Source organism: Geospiza fortis, unplaced genomic scaffold, assembly GCF_000277835.1.
Source record: "Geospiza fortis unplaced genomic scaffold, GeoFor_1.0 scaffold138, whole genome shotgun sequence".
NCBI lineage: Eukaryota > Metazoa > Chordata > Aves > Passeriformes > Thraupidae > Geospiza > Geospiza fortis.
The window spans coordinates 8040223-8064355 of NW_005054307.1; the positions used below are offsets into that span (position 1 = coordinate 8040223).

General features: G+C 38.0%; 2 protein-coding genes across 2 annotated transcripts in view; one reads left to right on the forward strand and one right to left on the reverse strand.

The window, feature by feature from the left end:
• Positions 1-24133, reverse strand: part of CFAP69 (cilia and flagella associated protein 69) — a 52224-nt gene that overhangs the window by 12292 nt on the left and 15799 nt on the right. The window contains exons 16-20 of the mRNA XM_031066760.1: positions 23778-23915; positions 21580-21656; positions 20317-20511; positions 19256-19342; positions 17385-17489 (exon numbers count right to left, since the gene is read on the reverse strand). Coding sequence (XP_030922620.1) covers positions 17385-17489; positions 19256-19342; positions 20317-20511; positions 21580-21656; positions 23778-23915 — 602 coding nt within the window. The remainder of the gene's footprint in view (positions 1-17384; positions 17490-19255; positions 19343-20316; positions 20512-21579; positions 21657-23777; positions 23916-24133) is intronic.
• LOC102036123 (protein FAM237B-like) lies at positions 7881-11482 on the forward strand. The gene is made up of 3 exons (XM_005418588.1): positions 7881-8053; positions 10045-10441; positions 11150-11482. Exons 1-3 carry the CDS (start codon positions 7979-7981, stop codon positions 11173-11175), a joined length of 498 nt encoding a protein of 165 aa, XP_005418645.1. The 5' UTR covers positions 7881-7978; the 3' UTR covers positions 11176-11482.

The window sequence follows — 24133 nt, forward strand, 5'->3', positions numbered from 1 at the left end:
GCAGGGCCAGTGGGATTTAACAAATCGTCCGGAGAGTTACAGAGGATGAGAAGGGGTCCTGCCTCACCAGGCCTCGTAACCTCAAAGGAACACCTGGGCGTTATTGCACATTCCTTTTGAGTCGGCTCCTGCTATGTCACTGGCCAACTCTTGTCATCTGCTGTGTGTTTTGTCCCTTGGCTGGCGCCACAGGTCCCCGTGCCCTTTGTAATGCAAGGGATTGGTGCCAGTTCATGGGCTTTAGAATCCGGCAGTGAAGGGCCAGTACGCCAAATGAAAACAAGACTGAGCATGTGGGCTAATTAGTATAGGAAAGGAAATAATAATTTAAGCAACAGAAGATACAGTTTCTAATGAAAAACTAGATAACTTGTAGCCAATGAACTGTAACTTTGCTTGCTAAAATGTATATATAGTGTAAAGTTTTGAGAATTGGTATGCTTGATTTGTGGAAAACTTCCGCCTTGCACCTTGCGCAGAATAAACTATGCCTCCTTTGGAAAGGAGAGGTTTGAAACCTGGCTCTGTCTGTGTTTAGAGAGCCCCTAAATTGGCAGCAACAGGGGTGCCTGAGAGGAGAGCCCCAACTGCAGGAGCGGCCAGGTTTTGGTTAACAGCAGTGCTCGCACTCCAGCAGTGTGTTCTCCTTGGAACCTTTGTGCTGGCTCGAGAGAGCATCTGCTGTTGGCTGTCCCCATGCAGCCAGACCCTTTAAAAACTGTTGGTCATATTGCCGGTGTGCCCTCCCTCAAGAAACTGAGACCTGATCTTTAAATGATGCTAATTTTCAGGATAAGTATGACAGTTAAAAATACATGGCTTTAATAAGGTTTAAAGTACTTTGTAGTTTTTAAATGGTCATCAATAAGAAATTATTTTGTAAATGGTGACATCAGTAAGGTCTGAAGAGTAAAATTGGTGAAAAAAATCATAGAGTGGTTTGTATTGGAAGGGACCTTAAAGATCATCCAGTTCCAATCCCCCTGTCACAAGCAGGGACACCTTCCACTAGACCAGGTTGTTCCTAAGTACTTGTCTGTGACAGTGTTCACAGGGGTTCTTGGATGAGGGAAGAGACGAGAATGTTGACTCCATGTTTCAGAAGGCTTGATTTATTATTTTATTATATATATTACATTAAAATTACGCTAAAAGAATAGAAGAAAAGGTTTCATCAGAAGGCTAGCTAAACTAAGAATAGAAAGGAAAGAATGATAACAAGGCTTCTGTCTTGGACAGAGAGTCCGAGCCAGCTGACTGTGATTGGCCATTAATTACAAACAAACCAACATGAGCCAATCACACATCCACCTGTTACATTCCACAGCAGCAGATAACCATTGTTTACGTTTGGTTCCTGAGGCCTCTCAGCTTCTCAGAAGGAAAAATCCTAAGGAAAGGATTTTTCATGAAAAGATGTCTGCGACACTTGTCAACCTGGCCTAGAACACTTTCAGGGATGCAGTATCCACAGCTTCTCTGGGCAACTTGTGCAGTGCCTCACCACCCTCACAGTAAAGGACATTTTCTGTGTATCTAACTAAATATTTCCTCTTTGCTTTGAACCTATTGCCCCTTGTACTATCACTACAGCTCTGGATAAGTCCCTCTCCAGCTTCCCTGTATGGCCACTCCACATACTTGAAGGTTACTCTGAAGTCTCAACACAATCTTTGCCAGGCCAAACAGTCCAAATTTTCCTGGCCTGTCCTCACAGGGGAGATGCTCCAGTCCCCTTAGCAGCTTCATGGCCTCCTCTGGGCTTGCTTCAACAGTTCAATGTCCTTGTTGTGTTGGGGGTACCAGAACTGCACACAGTGTTCCAGGTGGAATCTCATGAGAGCAGAGCAGAGGAGAAAAATCACCCCCAAGTTCTTTCATAAGCTTTTATTTTGTAGGTAAATATTTCTTAGACAATATGACTATGTTTTTCATTTTCTGTGGGTTTTTTTAAGCACTAATCTTAATCAAAAAGTAAATATTTTTCTGTTCTTTCTTACAGCTTTTCCACAAGGTTTTACATTCCTGATTGCACCTGTTAGCTGCCTGAGAAGAATCATTACCATTTACAGTAATTTAATACTAAAAATAACTTTAACAATGCATCTTATCTGCTACATAATAAAATAATTAAAAAAAAAATAGAAAACAGTGGTATGCCTTATACATTCTAAATGGCCCAGCAGAAGATTTAAGCTCATGTGAATGGCAGAACAGAAATTATTACCACAGCAAAAAATTCAGAACTCCCATATTGTGCTTTCAGATCATGGGGAGCACACCCACAGTCCTGAAGCAGGTAATATGTGAAATCTACTGGGAAGTGTTTTGAACTGATCAGTTAAGAATGTCATGACTGGAAAGTAGCAAATGTGGGCCTGGCCTTGTCCTTGAGGCATTTAACTGAGGGCTTGCGGGCTGAGACTCTTCTTCTATACTCAGATGTCTCCAGAGGTCAAACCACATCATGAACAGCTCCCTGCTATCTTCATCTCTCTCTGCAAGTCTTTGAAGTTAGGTCAGCTGAACGTGGACTGTAATTGCTTATCTTTGAAAAGAAGAAAAGTGACCTGGCCAGCCACAGGCCCTAAAACCTGGTCTCAGTCTCACTACAAAGCTTTGGAAAAACTCAAATTTGCTGTATTAATTCCCCAAAACATTTGACATGGTATCATCTGGGAAGGAATGAGCATATTTGGGTTAGGAGAGAAACTGAAAAAATGAGATAGCCACAGAAGGTTGAAAAGAAAGGTGCCAGGCTTAAAGGGTTTGTTTTAGAATGGTCTTATTTGATATTTTTTGTAGTAGTCCTGATAAAATCAGTAAGAGCATGCTCATGAAATTTGGAAATGAGATATACTTAGGAATGACTGTAAGTTCAGAAATGTGCTACTTTTGGTTGGGATAGAGTTAATTTTTTTCACCGTGACTCGAATGGGGCTGTGGTTTGGATTTGTGCTAAGAACAGTGTTGATAATGCAGGGAATTTTTTAGTTAATGCTGAGCAGGGCTTGCATGGAGCCAAGACCTTTTCTGCTCCTCACCCCACTCCACCAGTGAGTGGGCTGTGAGCTTATGGGACACTGGGAAAGGACACAGCCAGGACAGCTGACCCCAGCTGACCAAAGCATATCCCATACCATGTGGCACCATGATCAGTAAAAAAGGCCAGGGAAAGAAGGAGGAAGGGAGGAGAACAGTTCAAAGTCATGGTGTTTGTCTTCCTAAGTCACTGTTAGGTCTCACAGGGCCCTGCAGATGGCTGAACACCAGCCTGCCCATGGGAGTTTGTGAATTAATTCCTTGTTTCGCTTTGTTTGCTGCATGGCTTTTTTCTTCCCTTTTAAACTGCCTGTATCTCAACCCACTTTTACACTTCCAATTCTTTCCCCCATCCTGCTCATGAGAGAGTGAGGGAGCAGTTGCTGGCTGGGATTAAACCACCACAAGAAGTATCTCAGGAGATGGATTTCATTTAATGTAGGGAGGTATTGAGGTCATTGTGTAAGGCCCTGGTAAAATCTCATTTGGGGTACTGTGAAAACCTAATCAGTTGTTCTGTAGCTGAGCTAATGTTGAACTAAGAGAGGGCTGGAGGGAAGCTGGGTTCATCATCAGAGACCTTGAAAGCCTTTCAAAAGAACAGATCTTAGAATGGCTCAGCTTGTTTACTGCAATAAAACAAAACCAGAAAAGAGACATAAGTGCTATGTATTAGTATATCAGGAAAATAACCATGAAGGATGAAAACCATTTAAATGAAGGGGAAAGACACAAGAACAAACAGATATGTACTATTCAGTAATAAATATATCAGGAAACCAGAATCATGTTTCTAGTCATTACTGCAATTGACTAATGAAACTGCTTTTTCATGGAATTAGTGGGAACAAAAATATTTCTATTTTTAATATGGCACTTGATAAATGTATGAGGTGATTGTACAACAGAGGGTTTTTTGTAGTGGCAGGGAACGAGTCCCTGTCATTCAGGAGGATCTTCCTGTTCTGTGTTACCATGCCAATTAATAGTACAAACAGCAGAACATTTTGTCCAGGTTTGTGATTAATAACCTGGGAAGGACTTGTCAGTTTTTTTCTGAATAGTAGGCAAGGTTCAGAAGTGCTTATGAATGCAACAGTTAGATTGTGTTACTGTGACTTCAGTAAAGCATATGATGTCAGCATTCTATAGAAAAGAATAGAAAGAAGGAAGTAAGCAAAAGAACTTTTAAGTGAGATGAAAAAAGCACAGGTAAGTTGTAGATAGTTCTTCAAGGATCAAGTCACAGGCCCAGAGCCCTCCTTGGATGCCAGTAGAAGTATGTATCAAATTGCACCGTGGTTTTGTGCTGTGTTATCCTTTTGTGGTAGACAGTGTTTGAATTTAGTCCTTACAACTGTTAAGAGCAGCCTGGTCTGAAGCTGGTCCACTTAGCAGAGCCTTAAATTCAGTGTGCTCTACTTGCTTAACGTGCAGCAGAAGGTTAATGTGTTAATGTGTTAATGTGGGGACTGGCCCAGAGGTGCCAGCAGTACTAACCAGTGTTAATTGATGTCATGTAATCAGTCCACAACTTGACCTCAAAAAACAAAAATAGAGAAAAGCTGGTCTCCTATATGTTATGAGTTGAAGGTGTTGAACTTATTGACATAACACTAGATTTGTTTCAACAGAGAGCAAGTTTATGCCAACAAGCTTGTGCCAGCAGGGAATTAAGCAACATTTCATTTGAAATGTGGCATTGTGCATTTTCTGGATCCTTCAATAACATTAAGTGGCTCATCACACATACATAATGCTAAGAATTACTGAAACAGAATCATTTAGCACTCTGAAGTTTGAAGATATTTAGATGCTTCATTGTCTAAATACCTGACTTCAAAAATGTATCTGGTATCCTGAAGAGACTCTGTTTGCCAGGGCAGGACTGATTCTATCACCCTTCTCTCCTGCCTGCATTGGGTGTGTCATACTTGATTTTCAGTAACAGGGCAGGCTTCATTGTCAAGCCTGATGGCAGAACATCACTCTGTCACTTTTTACTTCAGAGGCTGCTAATCAGTGATGCAGAGGGTGACTCAATTCTTTATCCTCAGTGAATCAATCCTGTTTACGAACAAGTGTGCCTATGGCACAGATATATGTATATAATTCAGTCACAAAAGGCTGGGAGCATTTTAAAGCTTTCCAAACTGACATATATAGTCAATGCATATTCTGAGCTTCATGATAAGTAATGCTTCAGTTCCTGCTCTTTCATATTTACTGTGTACTTCACGTATTTGTATATGATTGCTTGAAAATCACAAGGGTACAGCTACTCAAATCACAGTTTTACCCCTCTGTTTCTTTTCTCTCATGGTATAAATTACTAAGTAGCATACTGTCATCAACTCTAACAAGAAGAAGCCATAAAATCTCTTCCCCCAACAATTTTAGAACTTCCACCAGCAGATTTTTGAAATTTGCTTTATGTGATGCAAGTCAGTCAGTCTCAGACTTTTTCTCAGTCTAAAAAAGAACTAACTTGGATGGAAATATGTAGAAAATAAGCAGAAATATTTTAGCAATACAGTTTTATTTAACATAGAGTTGAAATAATCAAAAAATGAAAGTAAGTTTTTCTTTCCTTGCCTTTCTGAACGTGCACACAGCTGGTAAGTTTGCATAATGGTCTTTTTAATCGAGAGAAATAACTTCACCAACATACCCAAGGTCCAAATATTGTAAAATATTGATGTATTAATTTTACAGTTTTATGGGAAAAGATAAGATTTACCCAACAGCAAGGGCACACTCTTCAGTACCACGAAGTCCCACTAGATGGGAGCACCTCAGCTGTCATAATAGAAGGAATAAATAGAAGTACAACAGTTTAACACACATGCCGTGGAAAGGTATCAATGCTGGAAGAATTTTGAAGGAAACATTTTATTTTGCCCAGATTAAACCTATCAACTAAAAAATTAAAAATCACAGAAATAGATACTTTTACTATGAGCCATATGAGCCATCTAATAAAACTGTGTCAAGCAGCTGTGCTGGAGTCCTTGGGTTTATATGTATGCTGTATGCTGTATTCTGTATGCTGCAGCTTTGGAATTCTTTTGGAAGCCCTGCAGAATTAAGAACACAACACAATTTTTCTCTAAATCCCATTTACATTTAGTCATTATCTCAAAAAAAAAACCTTCCCAAAGTACATGGATAGGTTCTCTGCTTTAAGGATTTCCCCTTCAGCCCAAGCTTTTATGTACCTTTCAGATATGTTAGATACTACAAAGGTGGTCACAGCCCGATTTTTCTTGGCTTTCCTTGACTTTTCTTGTTCTGAAATAGAAATTTAAGTGACTGACTTAACAAACATGATCAGTGACTGTATTCATAATGCTTCCATCCTACAAACTTCATGTAACATTTCACAGGATTATTAGTTTCCAATAATTTTGATCTCCACTGACTTGAATTTGTGTGTCCATCCTTGTTCCAGGTGGCATTCCCCCACAGGTGATGATCCCTCAGTGCATGACTGACAAAGTGGATAACATCAGAAAGGAAAATAAAATGCAGAAGTCAGCCTTCATAACCTTTTTCACTTAGAGATGTGTTTTTTTTAGATATTATCAATGAATCTTCATGTAGATTCCTAAGAGAACATGGTCGACGAGATGACGTTTTAAAAAAAGAAGTATTTTTTTGGAAAAGATTTTCCCAACAAAAATCTGTTCCTCAGCATTTTGATTTCTATAGGTGTGTTCTGCAAGTACCTTGTTTTAAGACTAAAAATGGTGGATTTAACTAGAAAAAGGAAAAGAGGAGAGTGATAAAAAGGAATCTGTAGGATGAAGAATTATGATGAAAGGCTGCCTTCAGTGGCTCTTGGAGTAGAAGGAAATCACTGTGTTTGCACCAGTAGCCTGTGCTACTACACCCAGATGTTTTAAGCAGGAATGAAATGAGGAGGGATTGAAGCAGCAAAGCAGCTGTGGAACTGCCCACCTCTTTACATGCCTTTAAATGCCTTTGAAATTTTGGCAGTTTCACTGTGACATTGACAACACAAATAAATTTGATAGTGCATAAAGCAAACAAAAAGGGAAATTTTTCTTAACTTGAAAACTTACTGAATGCTGGTTTTTATTAGTGATACAAGGGAGCTTGCTTAAAGGTAGTTCCTTGTGAAGTCTTTCTAATGCTTTAATTTCTTTTTTATGAACACTGGCTTAGAATTTCAAGGAATAATTACATCTAATAGAGCTTTAGCTCCTTTCAATGATACAAGGAGTTCAGAGATAAGTTAACTATATTTCAGTCTTCCAGATATTTCCTTCTATTTAGTTGTGTAGGTTCGAACATGCCATGCTTTTTGAAGCAAGATTTTGAAACAGTGTTGACATAGCTTAGCTGGTAAGGCTTCCAGAAGATACAAAATTATTGTGAACACTGTCATTTCGGAGCAGATTTTATTTGTGCTTAAGCACTGTATATTTTGATTTTTGACAGAAATTATTAAATTTCTACTTGAAAAAACTATCTGACTGTTCCTGTCATGCTGAACTCCACCAAATCACGTTGTGAAACCTTAACAGACCCAATTTTACCACATATTTGTTCTTTTTCATTACTTTGAACATTGTCCCTGCACGTTCTGGTGGACAAACAGGAACGTGCATTGAAAGCTAGGGTTATGAATGGGAGTTAATTAAATGAGAGAGTGTTCATGTTCCTGATTAGGATTAGTTATCCATTATGTTTTCCTCCCTCTGAGAGCCCTCTGCCCCTCCCCTTGGCTCACCCCCACCCCGAAGGCAGTGTCTCCAGGTGATGCCCCAGCCCAGGCTGGGCTGACACTGGGCGCTGCTGCAGAGAGAGGTGGGGCTGCCACATTGCCAGTGGCACAGTCGTCCCTGTGCACTGTAACCTCGGCATCCTTGGAGCATCCAGCAGCTGCCAGGCACTTGCAGCCCTCTCATGAATGTCTTTCTTTATCTCCAAGTGGCTGACTTCTCTTTTTCAAGGCTACTGTTTTCCATCTCCTCGCTTAAATACTGTAAGTACAACTTCTGCTGTGGCTCTTTAGTTACTGCCTTTGTGAAATTCCTCTCTCTTGTACTGAATAGTGGGAGTTACTAGTTCAAAGTCTCTGAGGTTTGTTGTGGTCTCTGCTCCTGTTTGTGCTGTTCAAATGGGCCTTCAGCATTTCAGTTTTTAGCTGGATTAAAACATGACATCAGAACAAGTCAAAATGTTGGTTGTTTCCTAGCTGCTGTTTTCCCACTTTGTAGGAAATTGCCAATGTGTCCTTCCTCTGAATGCTGGTGCCTAGTGAAGTGGAAATGAGAAAAGAAGCATTTCAATCCCTACTTGTTTGCTGGAACCAGTTTTCTAGGAACCCAAAGAAGAAAACTAATGCGTGCTGATAAGCTCTCAGGATGCTGAGGCAGGTAACCCTGCTGCCTGCTGAAATGTACCTGGCCCAGGCTTTTAGGAAGGAGCTAGGTTGGAGGGTATCTCTCTGCCTCAGTTCCTTGGGTTCTGAAGCTGAAGTAAAGGAATACATGATTAGGGACCTCAGGTGGCTGCAGCAGTGTGATTACACATTCAAACTAAAAATCATCCCAGGACCCCGAGGCCACAGCAAAAAGGCCTATTTCAAACTGTCCTGGTTCTGACCCAGTTTGGTGTGACTGTGAACTCCATGATGTCACCCCAACTCTGTTTTCTTACAGACATTCCACATAAATGTTGTATGATCTATGGATTATTCTCTCTCTAATTGCATCACTAGGAGCTGCAGAAAGGATGTCACTGTTAGCACAATGTACTAACAAAATGTGATATTGAAGATATCACAGACTAACTTTCAATATTGACAGTGACCAGAGATATTCTGAGTGGAAGAGCACACCTGCAATTCTGGCCAAATTCCTAGTAAAATTTGCACAGCTGCCCAAAATGTTGCCTTTTTTTCTGTACAAAACCTCACATCATTTTCCTAATTGTATTTTACACTCCAAATTGGAAACTGTGAGAATAAGCATGGCACCAACTACTTAAAATGGAATTCATTCAGGATACCAAAATAAGGGGCACTGTCTGAAAGTTTTGACTGACTTCTTTTTCTTCAGACTTCTTCCTATGCTTGTCTTTTTTGTTTGATTTGTTTTCTCTTTATGTTTATTCTCCTGTTCCTCTGCACTTTATCTTGATAGAAAGGACTGATTAAAAAAAAAATAAAATCAGGTGTTTCAGTGCTGTTCTGTCTAAACTTGATTCAAGGATATGGAATACACATCATAGGAAGACTGCATTTTTCCCGGGGGGAATCTCTGTATAGTAAAGAATACATACTCTGTAGCATTTGAAGTTCTTCTTATGCCTCCTGTTTTATTGCCCTTTCCATCTCCAATTCTCCAGATACTTTCTCTGTTTTCCATATATACTAGAAATAATAATGCCAAATAATGCCAAAATCTTACTTAATTTTCTAATATAAGCCAAAAAAGAATTTTCCCTCTGCCATTCTTGGAAGCAACAGCTGCTGAATGAGTTCATAGCATGCCTACACTCGCCCAATACACTGTACAGTCTGACTTACCTTTCCTTCATTACTATCTTTCCAATTCAGACTTTCCATGACAGACTGGCTGTTTACAATTGTTACTTGTTTGCAGTAACTTAAAATAGCATACCACTAGGACTCTTTAAGCATCTGATATTAACCTGATTTTACTGACAATTCAAGCACAGTAGGTTAAGGGAAGAAGTGCTGGTGTCAAGGAGCAGTTCTGACTGCTCCTATGATCACTTCAAACTTTTTGCTTTGGGTTTTCATATTCTAAATGGCATTAACAATTTCTAGGTGCAAACCTAGCTTCCAGCATTAGGGTTAGACTGGTATTTATTCCACAGTTTGGAAAAAAAGTAATTTTCTGAATAAAATGATCTCTTATAAATGATCTCCTGGGGTACCCATGAGAATTACGTGACAATGAACTATGTAATGTCAGAATCACTGTGATTTTATTCACTTCTTTTCAGGTATCTTCTTCAAGTATGGAATTTGTATGGAAACGATGGTGGTGTCTTCAGCTGGGCTGTATGTTATTAGTGAATTTGGTTTATGCCAATCTAGAGTATCAAAAAGAAACTCCTCCAAGCCTGCGTGAGATTGACCATCAGTGCTGGGAGGTATCGTCCCATGGGCTGGTGGAAATGAAGAAACTCAAGGTAGCAGATACAGTCATTGCTCTCTGGGACTTCATGATGTTCCTAAAGGAATCCCCTAAGCCCAAGCACAATGATCTCTTCAATGATTTAGCCCAGAACTTCTGGGACATGTATGTAGACTGCGTGCTCTCAAGATCCCATGGAATGGGCAGAAGACAATTAACATCTCCCAAATATTCTTCCACGTACTCACACAGAACTTTAGGAGGTAACTATAGTTATAGGATATGGTACTAATATTAAACTGAACCAATGCTCCATCCTCACCCTTCATTGTTCAGACAACTCAATATACTAATTTCCAATTTTCTGTCTCTACTTGTCAAAAGTGTCTGCATCTTTCAATGGTAGCTACTTTCACAATACACAAGACACTGGTAGTTAAGAGTACCACATTTCGATATTTAACGAAGTGTAAAAAATACTGGGTATGCATGTGGAAATGTGTGGAAATGGATGCTGCATTCTCTGTTTATCACTGTGTGCATATAAATGACAGCACATGGATAAGTAATTACAATACTCAAAGTTTCCTGGTATCAGGAGTTCAGTCTCAGCTTTGGGGATTTGCTGTTCTGCAGAAGGGAAGCTCAAATCCCTGACGGTTTGAGCCCTATTTTTCCCAGTAAAACTACTGACATATAATGTGATGTCATGGTCACTGTGAATCACTAAACAGTGACAGGTTCTGGTCATCATGATCGGGTTTGAGTCTGAACTGAGATCATGTAGGTGACTTTACATCTTACTAATCACTCCTAGATCTGTTGACCTCATTCCTCCTCAGCAATAGGCTTTTTTCTGATGTACCCTGTCAGATGATTCAGGTTCTTGGAATGAACATGAAGAATATTTAATCATAGCATTTTTAATATATTGCTTGGACAATAACTACCTGTCTTTCATAATCTTGCAGGGTCTGCTTTCACCAATCCGTTTTAGGCCAAAAGGGGAGAAAATGAAGATACTTGAACAAGGCAACATCAGAACGAAGGAGCACAAAATCACAATATGTATTGTAGATGTTTGGACAAATCCTTTGGCATGGTTCAACCCCTTTTTTTTTTCTTTTCTTTTTGTATAAAGTACTTAATCACTCCTAAACTGATAAGTACATGAACACCCACACTGTCCCTTTTGCTTTCCTGTCTTGCAGTCTACTAAGCTTGCCTTTTCCTTGCTCCATGTGAATGTGTTCTGAGTCAACACATTTGTTTTCCCACATAAACTTTAAAGTCTGGATGTGTCATATTTTTGTAGAGTCATGTATTTTCCAATAATTCTCTTTTTAAAAGTTAATTTTGATGGAAACCCAAAATATTTTTATACATTATGCAACTGAGGAAATGTGAACAAATTTATTTTATAAATTGTCTTGCACATACTATTAACCTTAAGAACTGAAAAACAAGAAAAAAGAAGGAGGTGAGACATTAAGCTAAAAGGAAGGATTATGCTCATTGTAATGTCCTGTGCAGTCTAGACTTTGTATTTTATCATTGCTTAGTCTAAGCTATGGATTAATTAAAGTATTTTTCTAAGCAGCAAGGTCTGAATAGCTGTAGCTTTCTTGCCTATTAATATGTTATTTGATGCCACTACTATGTGACATGCTTTAGACAAGACTGCAAATAAGGTGATGCAGCCCATCCCTGTCATTGCAGCTGAGATGGGACCTGTGCACCAAGTGGTTCAAAAGAGGGACAGGCTGATTCAACTGCTGGTCTCAGTGTAAACCATTGAGTATGGATAAAATAATTCAAGGAGGTTAACTGCCGCCTAAATCCAATTCTTCTGAGCATAAAAAATCCTGAGAAATGCTGACTGTTCTCTGCTTGTTCAGTCCCTGTTGTGTTTTAGACTTTTATGAGATTACAGGTGGTTTTAATTATTTTAGGAAATAGTACTCATGCTGTAAAAGCATATAAACCTTCATAAGGAAAAAGAAATCCACCCCATATGATGCCTAGCTCATATATAGTTTGTAAAATATCCAAAAAGTCTCATAGATAGGTAAATGTTCATTTAGGTAAATACAATATTAAACTGCATCTTCTAAAATATATCTCCTACAGTATTCTGGCGAGGGTACAAAAGTAGTGAGAGATTTTTTTGACCCATGAACATCACTTCAAGTTCCTGGCAGAAACAACATTTTTGAGCTGATGGAGTTATTACACACCCAAACACAGCAACTTCAGGAATTGATACATTATGATGAGCAGCAGGTTGAGAGCAATTATCTAACCTGCTCCAGCAGTATCCAGTTGATAAAGCTGTCTACTGCATTGCATTTACAACAGAAGCTTTAACTGGCATAAACAATATTAAAAAATGCCCCTTGTTCACCTACATTGATCACCTACAGAAGTGTTAAAATATAATAACATTTTAAAGGGATTGTTTCCTCTATTAGTGGTCTTTTATTGAATGCCAGAGCAAGGTATCCTATGCAGTTTTAAAAGCTTCATCCTTCTTCAGGCACTAAGTCTGTTTTAGTTAGTTTTCTACAAGACACAAAAGTGCTTAGCATCCACCATAATTGTTTCCAGAATGCTTGAACAATCAATTGCTATGGTCACCCTGTGGTGTCTGCCAAAGAGGCAGGTGATTATGAACTCCAGGTCACAGCAGCAGTGAAACAAATTCCAGGTGGACAAGCTATGGTGTACATGTATGAGAGCTGTGGAAAGCCACAGCTGACTGCTGCTGGCATGTCAGCATGAGGGATTAACAGTGAATGGGTTTATTTTTCCTTCCACTACTACCCTCTCTTTTTGCATCTCTGGGTTACAGCAGGGACAGCAAGCCCAGCTTCTTGGGTGTTGAATGTTCTCCCCTGCAACAGCCAAACGATGGTTCATGGCTGTCTGATAAAATCAAATGCTGTTTGTGCTGTGTGCTGCTTGTGTTAGTATTGATTTATGAAGGATAAATGTAACTATTTGGGGAAATTCTGTCCCCTTCATTCTCCAGCCATTATTAATTAACATTAATGATTAATTACCAAGAGCATTTGCATTTGCAGCTGCTCATTTATGGTCAGGGTGTCTGTAGCAGAAACAATACAGTTGTGGGAGAATGCCATGGGGCTCACTTTGTGACTGATTTAAAGTTTTTGCAAAAGCAAAACTGATTTCTGGTTCTTTATCCATACCTTGGCTACAGCATATTGCTGTAGTTTTTGCTCAGAAATTGGAAGGACTTACATGTCCTCTACATTTTTTTTAGTGGGCCTTTGCCTTGCTGCCCACTGTAATGAGTCACCTATGCATTCACATATGTGCATGTAAAAAAGCAAGTAAAAACCCCTCCAAACATCACAGTCTTTGGTCTCCTACTAAAATATGTATCATTTGGTTTTAATTGTAAAAAGACAACAGACCACACATTCTCTAAACCAGTAATAAAGCAGCAAGGCTGCTGCAGAGCTGTCAGAGAAATATAAGCATAAAAAACTGAGCAAGACTATTTGACACAGGACTTCAGTTAGAGAATCGTTATATACCTTGGCTAACTTTTCTTGTAGGCAGGCAAGAAATACAAATAGACTAGTTTAATAAAACAAACTTTATACACATAGTCTTGGGAAAATGTAATGATTAAATTAGATTATAGTTAAAAATTATAAGTCAGCAAAGGGTCACCATAAAAAGTTAAATTAAATTAGCACAACTCAATTTAATTTCTCTAAGTATTAGATGACTTTTCTACTCTACAATGTGATGACTTTCTTACTCAACAAGGGTGTAACAGATCTGCCCATAAAAAAAATCCTTCTGATTTTTTGAAAATGTATATATAGAAATTTTTCTAAACTTCAAATATCATTTTTCATATGTATGTTTTATTTTACATCATTATTTTCTTAGGGTTCTTCTTTTTATAGAATTTAGGTGGTCAATTTTGAAACAAAAGTATTTGCCTTTATTTTTAATGTCACTATTTCTATTTTTGTCTTGTGTGAGAAACATTTTGAAGATACACTTATATACACACCCTATCCCATCCCTCCTTCATTAAGCAGAAAAAAAGGCGAGTTGGAGTATGTTTAGCTCAAATTTATTTCCTTTTTTTCAAGCTGGCAGTTAAAAAAACAAAAGTTTGTGCTTTTCTCAAGATATTGGTGACAGGCAAAAAAGACAAACTAAGTCCCAGTTTGTATGTCACAGCATAAAAGCTTGCAATGTCACAGAAATTTATGCCACAGCACTGGACAGCAACTGGTTTTAAAATGAAGAGCTTCAGGGAGTCTTGTGCTATTGTATAACAGCAAATTCTGGCATTGACCAAATTAAAAAAGAAAATAGCTCAGAAATTGAGTCATCTACAATGGTGAGCAGCAGACCTACCAGTTCGTGTAGGCATTCTAGAGGCGCAAAGGTGGAAGAAGATGAATTCTTTCTGGAGACAATGGGGATAAGAGCCTAAGAATTATTAGATTAGTAAGATCAGTTAAAGAGCTGTGACCAACCCAAATGGAGAAGGACGTTCCAGAAGGCCTCTCCAACAGGCTGGGAGAAACTGCTGGCACAAACAAGCTCCTTAGTGAGTGTTTAGAAGAAAACTTGGATGTCAGAAGTCCTGATGCTAAAAGTAGCAATCCAAGAAACAGAATGGGCTTGGGCAAAAACAATGTGGGTATGGTATTCAGGAAAATGAAGAATAAAATGTGCTTATGTGAAGATTTATGACCCTGTTCAATGAGATGCTTAAACTGCAAGGTATAGAATGTGTCAGGAAATTAAAATAGTGGACCTGTTGACAGTGGATATTAGCACACAAAGTCACTAAACTAACATACCTTTGCAGGTATGTATACTGTACAGGGGACTTTATTAATAAAACACCCCTATATTATATAATTAAGGGAAAATATAATTTTACTCTTTTGATATTCTAAGCAATTTTTCAAGTCATTAAAAACAGATTTTATCTTGTATCTACATATAGGTAACTACATATTAATATACCACTCTTTGGAACAGCATCTATTCTACAGGTACCGATTTTTTCTTTACTGAGTCCAATGTTTTATCTCTTTTGATTGCTTCTGAAGACTCTACAAAGAGAGGGCTTTCTAGGAGCATGGTCTCTATTAGCCAGTAGCCCTTCCTGACAAAGCCCTTCCACAGTTACACAGCGACCAGGTGCAACCTGAAATACAAAATAAATACATTGCTTAACTCTCATGCTAGCATTTAAAATGAGAGGAGAGTTAAATCATGAACTGCCTTTTGAAAATATTATTCAGTTGGTGGAGATGCCCTCAGGTTTCTGAGGGCCACTAAAACTATCCTTTATACTAAATTCACAGTTTGTTTCCATCAATACAAAAGAAAGGAGAGAGTGTTTTTTCAGTGGGTGCTTTTACATGCTCTGCTTTTCTGCCTTCGAGTCTGATTTATGAATTGCAAAAAAGAAAATCAAGCCTTTATCCAATAGAAGTTTGCTGCACAATGTGTCAGCCACAGTTATTACTCCAAATAAGGGGGAAAGAAAAAAAAAAAAAAGAACAAGCCCTCTTTCTCTCAAAATGCAATTGTACAGAACTACTGCTCCAGGAAATCTCCAAGACTGCAAGACACATACCCTTTCCAGACCCATTACTACTTTTTATATTGAATAGGTTGGGGGTCTTGGAATAAATATCATTGAGTAACAGCTCTGTCTTCTAATCATGACCTACTGAAAAAAAAAAATACAACTCCTTGCATGCACATAGCTCACATGTTTGATTAGATGACCGTGACTGGTTTGCAATAACTATCTTAGCTTAATCTTCATCTCTCCCTGCTGAGGGTGTTAGGCAGATTGTTGCATTAAAAAATTTTCCAGCCATGTCTGTCATTTGTAATTCTCCTAAGCAATGTACCTGAGGAATGTTATATGATGTTGCTGATACATTTGTTTTCTCAATACACCTATTCTGCAAAATTGACTAATCTTCTCCGTGTTTTTATCTACAGTTATTGAAGTATTGATTGTAGAACCATGAAGGTATTTTCTTGTTAAATGCTCTCCCTCTAAGATATGAACATTCAGAGCTTGATATTTAAGCCTTTAAAATAAAATCTGACAATATATTTCTCTTCACTAACAATTTCCAGATTACTCATGCTTATATCAAAAATTTTTAGATACTTTCTGCAAAATATTGCTGCTTAACAGTCTCACTATTGTTTATGCAAGTACCTAAATAATTGTTTCAGCCCACTTCATCTTGCATTCCCAGATGTCTCCTTCCATATCTTTCTGAAGTTTAAGATAATGTGGGAAAAATCCTAGTCCAGCACTCTGAGACAATCTCCTTGCTTCCTATTACGTTCCTTGCTTCTCCATCACATCAAACATGAACTTCCTCTCTTCTTTTTCAATTTGCTGCCACCTTAGTTGTCATTATTATTCATGTCAGAGAGCCCAAAACAGAATCTCTTGCCTTCATACAAATTTGAAAACAGCACCTCATGTTTATTCTTTTTCATTTTTCTTCACATGTAAGAGTAACTTATAGGCAACAAAGAAATTATCCCCCTTAAATCCTCCTTAGCTGTGATGCTTACATAGAAATAATCCAGTTAGGTCAAAAACAATTTATTGGCTAGACTGAGGATTCCCCCATGTTTTGTCAAAACTCAACATCTAAATATGCTGTTAGGTGTGAATTAGATCTTAACAAAGGCTTTTTATTTTCTCACACTTCAATTAACTGATAGAAATGAGAACAAAATGGCTTCTGCAGATGCAACAAGTGGTGTATCTGCAGGCAGTCAGGGACGTGCTACTGATAAAGGACACCTCAATGGATGTATCAAAGGTTGCACAGATGTGCTCAACAATGAAAGGAGCAGGTCTTGACCTCAGCAAGGTTATCATGAATGGCTGTCTCACGACAGGTACATGTCACACAGCAGAGGGCCCATCTTGCCCACAATTTTCAGAGTAATCTGCAGATCTGAATCTCATTCTGGCCAAGTGTTGTCTAAGGCTATGTCAGAATGGGAAGCGGTGATTTGCAGAAGATACAGATTCTTTCTTATGTACTTGGAGCTTGTCAACATAAACATTATTAAAGAAAGTGTAAGCAGCAGCATGTATACAGCCACTTACCTATTTGTGAAAATAAAACAGTGTTATTAAGGATTACTTACTGTTGTATGGAGTTTTGGAATATCAGTAGAATGTTCTGGTTCATTGTGAAGCTTTGCCTTAGATCTGGAAGCCTCTATTAATGTTTTCTGATGCATTTTTGCTTTCTAAAGATAGTCAGAAAAAAGGTAAAATTGTTTTAATCTACATTAATTGTGTCATTTGCACTCATTTGAAAATATACAAACAACGTGACAAAATAAATCAGGTTATAATTCTATTTGCCTTTAATTGTAAGTACCCTCCCCCCGTTTTTTGACACTTTGTTGTACTGAACACCCAAAGCCACAATAAATGGCCGCGGCACTGCAAGGGTGGGAAGGGAATCCCTGCTTGCTGTGACCTGCGGGCTGTGCTCTGTGCAATGCAGCCCTTGGTGCTGTGAGCCTTCATGGCCACAAGAGCACACTGCTGCCTCAGCTTTCACCCCACCCACGGCACACAGCCGCCTCTCCAGGCAGAGCCAGCTCTACTGAGGCATCTCAACACAATCTCAATACACCCCAGGTGAATGACTTCACATTTTCATTTCCTGAAATTCATGAGCTTTTGGTCAGCCCATCCATCCAGCTTCTGAATAGCAACCCAATCTCCCAGCATATGGATTACTTCCTCCAGTTCAGTGTCACAGAACTGCAGAATCACAGAATGATTTGGGTTGGAAAGGACCTTAAAGTTTATCTAGTTCCAACTCCCATGCCATGGGCAGGGACACCAGACACCAGACCAGGTTGCTCAGAGCCCCATGCAACCTGGCCTTAAACAGTTCCTGGAATGAGGCATTCACACGTTGAACTTGATGAGGATGGATACTGATTCAATATCTAAGTCACTAACAAAAATATTAAATCAACACTATATTATCAACCCTATAATTAACTCAGAGGAATATCACTCAAAACTGACCACTAGTTAAACTTCAATCACTGACCGCTGTCCTTTAGAGCCCATCAGTCCAGCCAGTTTTTCCCACAACTTGCAGTCAACCTGTATGAAATCTACTCCATGTATTCCCATTTTGACTACAAATGCTACACAGGACCATGCTGAAAACTTTGCTAAAGCCAAGGGAATGGGCATCCCCTTCCTCTTTTTCCAGAATAAATAATTTTATCACAGAAGGCAACTGTGCTGGCAAGGCATGATTTGTCCTTGGTAAATTCATGACAGTCTATACCAACCTCCTTCCTCCCCATGTGCCTAGAACTGCTTCCTAGTGACTCAGTTAAAACTAATGAGTCTGTAGTTCTTCTGTCCCTTTGTAATTTCTAATTCTAGCATACATCTTTCCACAGGCCAGGAAGATGCTTGCGCAGAAAGAAAATTGTTCTCCTTCGCAAGTCCTTTGGGAAATGAAGAAAAATTAAATTTATCTGCCAAAGCTTTTCTTTAAAGTCTGATTTCATTCATTTTCCAATTTAGTCTGCTTGCCAAACCAGGACCCTAATATTTTTATGTTGTTTTGGGAAAGTGACAATATTGTTAGAAGAAACTCCTTTCATCATATTTCCCATCTTGAAAGATGTTTGCTGTACTAAAAAAAAAGATAATGAAGAATTAGAAAAAATAAAAAAGAGTAAGAATGAACAGACTCATAGTTTCAACAGTTTTAGAAGAAATACACATATATACACCCACTCCTCAATTGCAAGTGACAGTGCTGATCCCCAATTTATGGTTGTAGTCAGAAGAATCAAAGATTGTATAACTTTTCCAATACATCTTATGGTTACTTCTTCTATGTCTCTGTGAATATAAAATTTACTATCACTTCTACTTGAATATTCTTGTAATTCATTGAGAAATGTGTTTGGAACTTCACAATTATTAAAACGACATAATTGTAAATTTTTTGCTCCATGAGGTTTCTTACCTTCAATGCCTCATAATTTGATGTCCGAGCCAAGAAATTTTCCCAAGACTTATTTATATTTTCTCTCTGTATTTGGGAAGCTTGGATCTGTAACAGAAATGAGATTTACAGCATGTAACACAATGCTGGTATCAGATCTCTTCTGATTTCATTGCTTGTGCCATTTGAAAAGAATGTTCAGCTCTGCCCCTTTGGCTACCTTAGCTCATCCCTCTCACCTGAGATTGGACAATAATGTAGTAAAGTACTTGCCCTTTAAAAACTGCACTTATGCATTGCCCTTATAAACAAAGAGGTTTTTGTGCAAACTAATTTTCCTCTTTTCCAACATGTATGTTGGATGAGGCCCGGCTCTTTCAGGAATACTTTCTGTATATTCTTACTCTCAAATGTTGAGTAAAAGTGATAGAATTAGTTCAGGTGACAAAAGTGCTGTCATCATAATGCAGGACAATCCCTCAAAAACACTAGCATGAGATTTCAGACTGGATCAAATGATCTTATTTCTCAGAAAGCAGGAGAGGGTGAGACAACAGATGAGCAAAACCATGAAATGTCTGCCTTATAGCCAAAGTTGGAAAATGTCTATACTTTCTCATTCTCAGCATGCTGGGAAGCAGGGCTTTCCCTGCTTTCTGAAGTAATAAAGGCCCCTGAATATTCAGCAAGGGAGCTTATAACAGAGACTTGTATTTCTTTTTAAGAAGCAGGTGTAGTTGCAATAGGTACCTTGTACTGTCATCTGCTACAGATGAACACGAGTGCAACTCTATAGGAAAATAATGTTAATTTCTCATTACCCCATTGCTGATGCATCACTGATGATACTGCTTCATTTTTTCATGTTACTCTCTAAATACTGTGAAATTTATAGAAGCTGGGAGGACTGAGGTTAACCTAATTTAATTTAAAGTTAAAATTTGGCTGCTGAGACAGATTTAAACTTTTCAAGCAGTGTTCAGGTACAGGATTCTCAACATTATATAATAAGAAAATCTGCGTAAGAATGGGAAAAAAAAGCTTAAGTGGGCTTTCCTTATTTAAATACTCCTTTGTCTTACTTCCTTGTAAGATTTTTTCTCTTCTTTGATTTCCTGGCGGTGTTGTCTTTCAAGCGCTTCAGTCTGCAGACCACGAACCATTCTTCCAGTATTTTCTGACAGCTCTGAAATAAGTTTCAAGGCTCTCTCATCTGACGTAACAGGCCTGAATTCTTCTTTTATTTCTGCAGATATTTCACTCCAAACCTCTCCAATCTGTGTGTGAAACATACACCATATTCAGTATTTATCGCATTCTTCAGTTCCAATTATTCAAAATAAAACAGAGCAACCATATTCTCCTTATTTTTGTTTGACTTCTTAAAATTTTTACGCAAGGTTAGACTGCACTACTACTATGCCAGATTCAGTCATGATAAGCCTCCCTAAGCCTTCCCAAGACCAAACTTGATTCAAAGAGGGGCAACAAGAATGCGATAACTACAGAAATTCTGAAGGAATAGCTTCAAGATACCAATTTACAAGAGCAAAGTCCTGAGTCCTACTTCCTACTTCTTAAAATCTCAAATTGCAGATATTAGAGCAAACTGCAACTAAAGCTATCAACAGAAGCTGGAATTATCAACCAAAGACTGAGTCTTGCTATTTCCTGAGCACTGCAAGCTCTCACACACTTTGTTCCTAAGCATAAATTTATCATAAACTAAAGCATCTTCTGAGCAAGACAGCTCTCACAAAGCTTGTTACCCTGCTGCAGTCCCTATAGGCACACTATTCTTAACTTTATGATGGATGGATGGATGGATGGATGGATGGATGGATGGATGGATGGATGGATGGATACTGCACGTGGGGACAAAGATAGCAAAGCACAGAGAAATCTTTATAAAAATGTGGTTTTAATCTAATTTTTAATAGTGTCCCCTTAAACTGACCTTACTGTGCAAGGACACAAGGACACAGTCCTACTGTCCAGTCCTTCCCCAATTTCTTACTCCTGGCACATTCCTGTCTTGATCTGGCAAACAGTTAAAACTATTTTTTTCTGAGTTATTTTTAACTAGCATTAGTTTCTAGTCTTATTTGCTGCATGGTCACAAACATTTGTAGCAATATGAATCAAGAAGCTGGGAATTGATGCAAGGCTGGAGGTGGGATCGTTTCTTTTGCTGGTGAATACTGGCTTTCACTAGGTGAAATTATAGGTGACTTGTGACATAGGGGACAGCTTTTGAAGGGTTATTTGTTTGTTGTGTCCTGAGATAAACTTGCTATTTTTGGGAAGGCACATACAATTGTATTATTTGCTTGAACTATACTCACTTTAAAGTCAATATAATGTTGTATAATAGCAAGTGTAACAACGTCCTTAGCAGATAAGCCAGGTAAATTTTCAAAACCTAAAAGAATATTAATCACATCAGTATGATGAATTGATCTTAAAATATAATACTCTAAAAACCTTATTTGTCATATAAACACATATAAAATCTTCATCATACATACACCAGTCAGTCACTTTTGATCCTGAGAATTTTTTGCTGATAAAAATCCCCTGTTTCTCTATAATACACTCTCTCTGTACTAAAATCTTTACTTATGAATGGCTCTGTCAGCCCTCCAATCATTTGGATGTTACACTTTTCTGGTAAGGGTTTGATTTCTATTAAAGCAGACAAACAGCTGAGTCTACTGATCACAGGTTCTAGAGCAGCACTTCAGCACATAAAGAGTTTGCTTTAACTGTGAAGTAGCCAACAGGAAAATTATACTAGTGCTGTGTTCCAAAGCTGTGAAATGAGGGTGTCCCTCCATCTTGTAGATTATTGTCTTCAGCATAATGCCTTGAGCATCGTGACTCCATCTTTACAAAATGTTCCCAGTATGTGGAAAAGAATAAGGTAGGGAAGTATGGTCACTGAGACTATGTTTCACTGTTTTTTTGCACACTGAAGGATAATGGCACTTAATTAAAAAAAAGGTAAATATAGTCTATCAAATATCAAGTCTTTCTGAACTTCATCATATCATCTGTGCAGTAACTGGAAAAATAGCATCTGCCTAGAGTATAATTACATCATATTTTGAAGCTAAGAAATACTGTAAATAAAGACCATTTAGCACCACTGCTTTTCTAGATTACAGGCTGTTATGGAGCAACCCAGGAAGTTGCTGATAAAAGACTTTAAAATATGTCCATATGTTATTGTCAAATTTCATATAATTTCACAGGAGACAGTACAATGTACATAACTAACATGGAGGGTTATCTGTGAATATAGAAGAAAGCTGAAAGAAAATCTTGTGCCTTTTTATTTTAGTAAAGAATCCAGCTGTGATCCAACATTTAATATAATTAACACTATTAAAATTAGTAAGAGCCTGGAGCTCCTACAACAGAGGAGCAAGTAGCTATAGATTATTAGAGAAACTAAGGATGTTTTCAAACCAGCTCATTCTCTAGGTAAAGCAGAGAACTGGCAAGCAATCTCAGAACAATTACTGATTATCTTTGAACCTGCAGAAGACAGACATAAAAACAAAAATAAGCCTAAAAAAAACCCGAAAAACCCTGAAACAAATAATTAGATAATGTTTATGCAGCTAAATGTTAACAGAAAAAAATTAATATCCAACATGAATTATGAAAACTAAGACCCAACTTTTGTCTACAGACAGAAAAAAAAATCTCATGGATGTGGAAGAATTTATCACTTATCTTTAGTTCAGTCTAGGTTTTAAGACAAGGGTATAATGAGTATTTGTATTCAGTGCACAAACAATGAAAAATTAAGAGGGACTGCCACACTTTCAAAGAAAATATTAAAATGCAAATTAATCTTGCTACTCTGAAAAACTATCTAAAAACACAGAATTTAATTCAGTAACGACAAATAGAAAATTCTAACTGTAGGAACAGCCACCTGTACAACATTGTAAGTTGAATGAGCAAACAATATCATGCCACTAGGAATACAGCTACTGTTACACTTATGTCTGAATGTTTATTTACAAGATGTGTAGAGTAACATAACTCTGTATGGCTGTGAGTCTTCTGCTGGATTACTGTGTTCAGCTTTGGCACACTACAGACCAAGAAGGATTTGATTCAATTGGAAAGACTACAGAAAAAACAAGAATAACTAGATATTATGTTAGAAAATGCAATCAATGAGTAATATCTTTCTCAATCTAGAGAAATAAATGTACAAGTGCTAAAATATGTGAAAGAGATATTGTGTGTAGAAAAATCAATTGCAGAGAATTTCAAGCAAATTTTAGGTTTAGTCCTAAGAAAATTCTTCCTGGTGGTAGGGGCAGCAAAGTAGTGGGGAAGTCTTGAAATGCTAATAAAGAGGGACTTGAAAAAAAAACAACATAAAGACCAAGCATCTATCAATTAGAGAGTACTGATGCTGAATCACGTTTCCTTTGACTTTTTTTTTTTTTTATAGTAACTTTATTTATAAGTTCAGTTTAATGACAAATATGACACTAACAAGGCAACTCATTTGACTTACCTAGCTTGCAAAATAATGAGTAAATTTTTGCCCGTACGCTCTCTGAAATTTCCATGATGGAAAAACTGGGACAACAGGCAGGCACTGGAATGACCTTTTGCTGTTTCTGGAACCTGGTAATAAGAGGTCTCTTTGTGTCTAATATAAAAACACAAAACCAGAGTAGAAGAATGAAGTAGTAGTATGTTCCCAACCTTAGAGGAAATCCATCTTACTTTGTGGACACCATGTAAATAATTTTTATTGTTTGGCCAAGAGTTGAACATAATCTGGGTCAGAAAATTTTAATCAGCATGACTAAAAACTTGTGAGAACAGCACTCACTTCTTTTTACAACATAGAACAAAATAAAATGT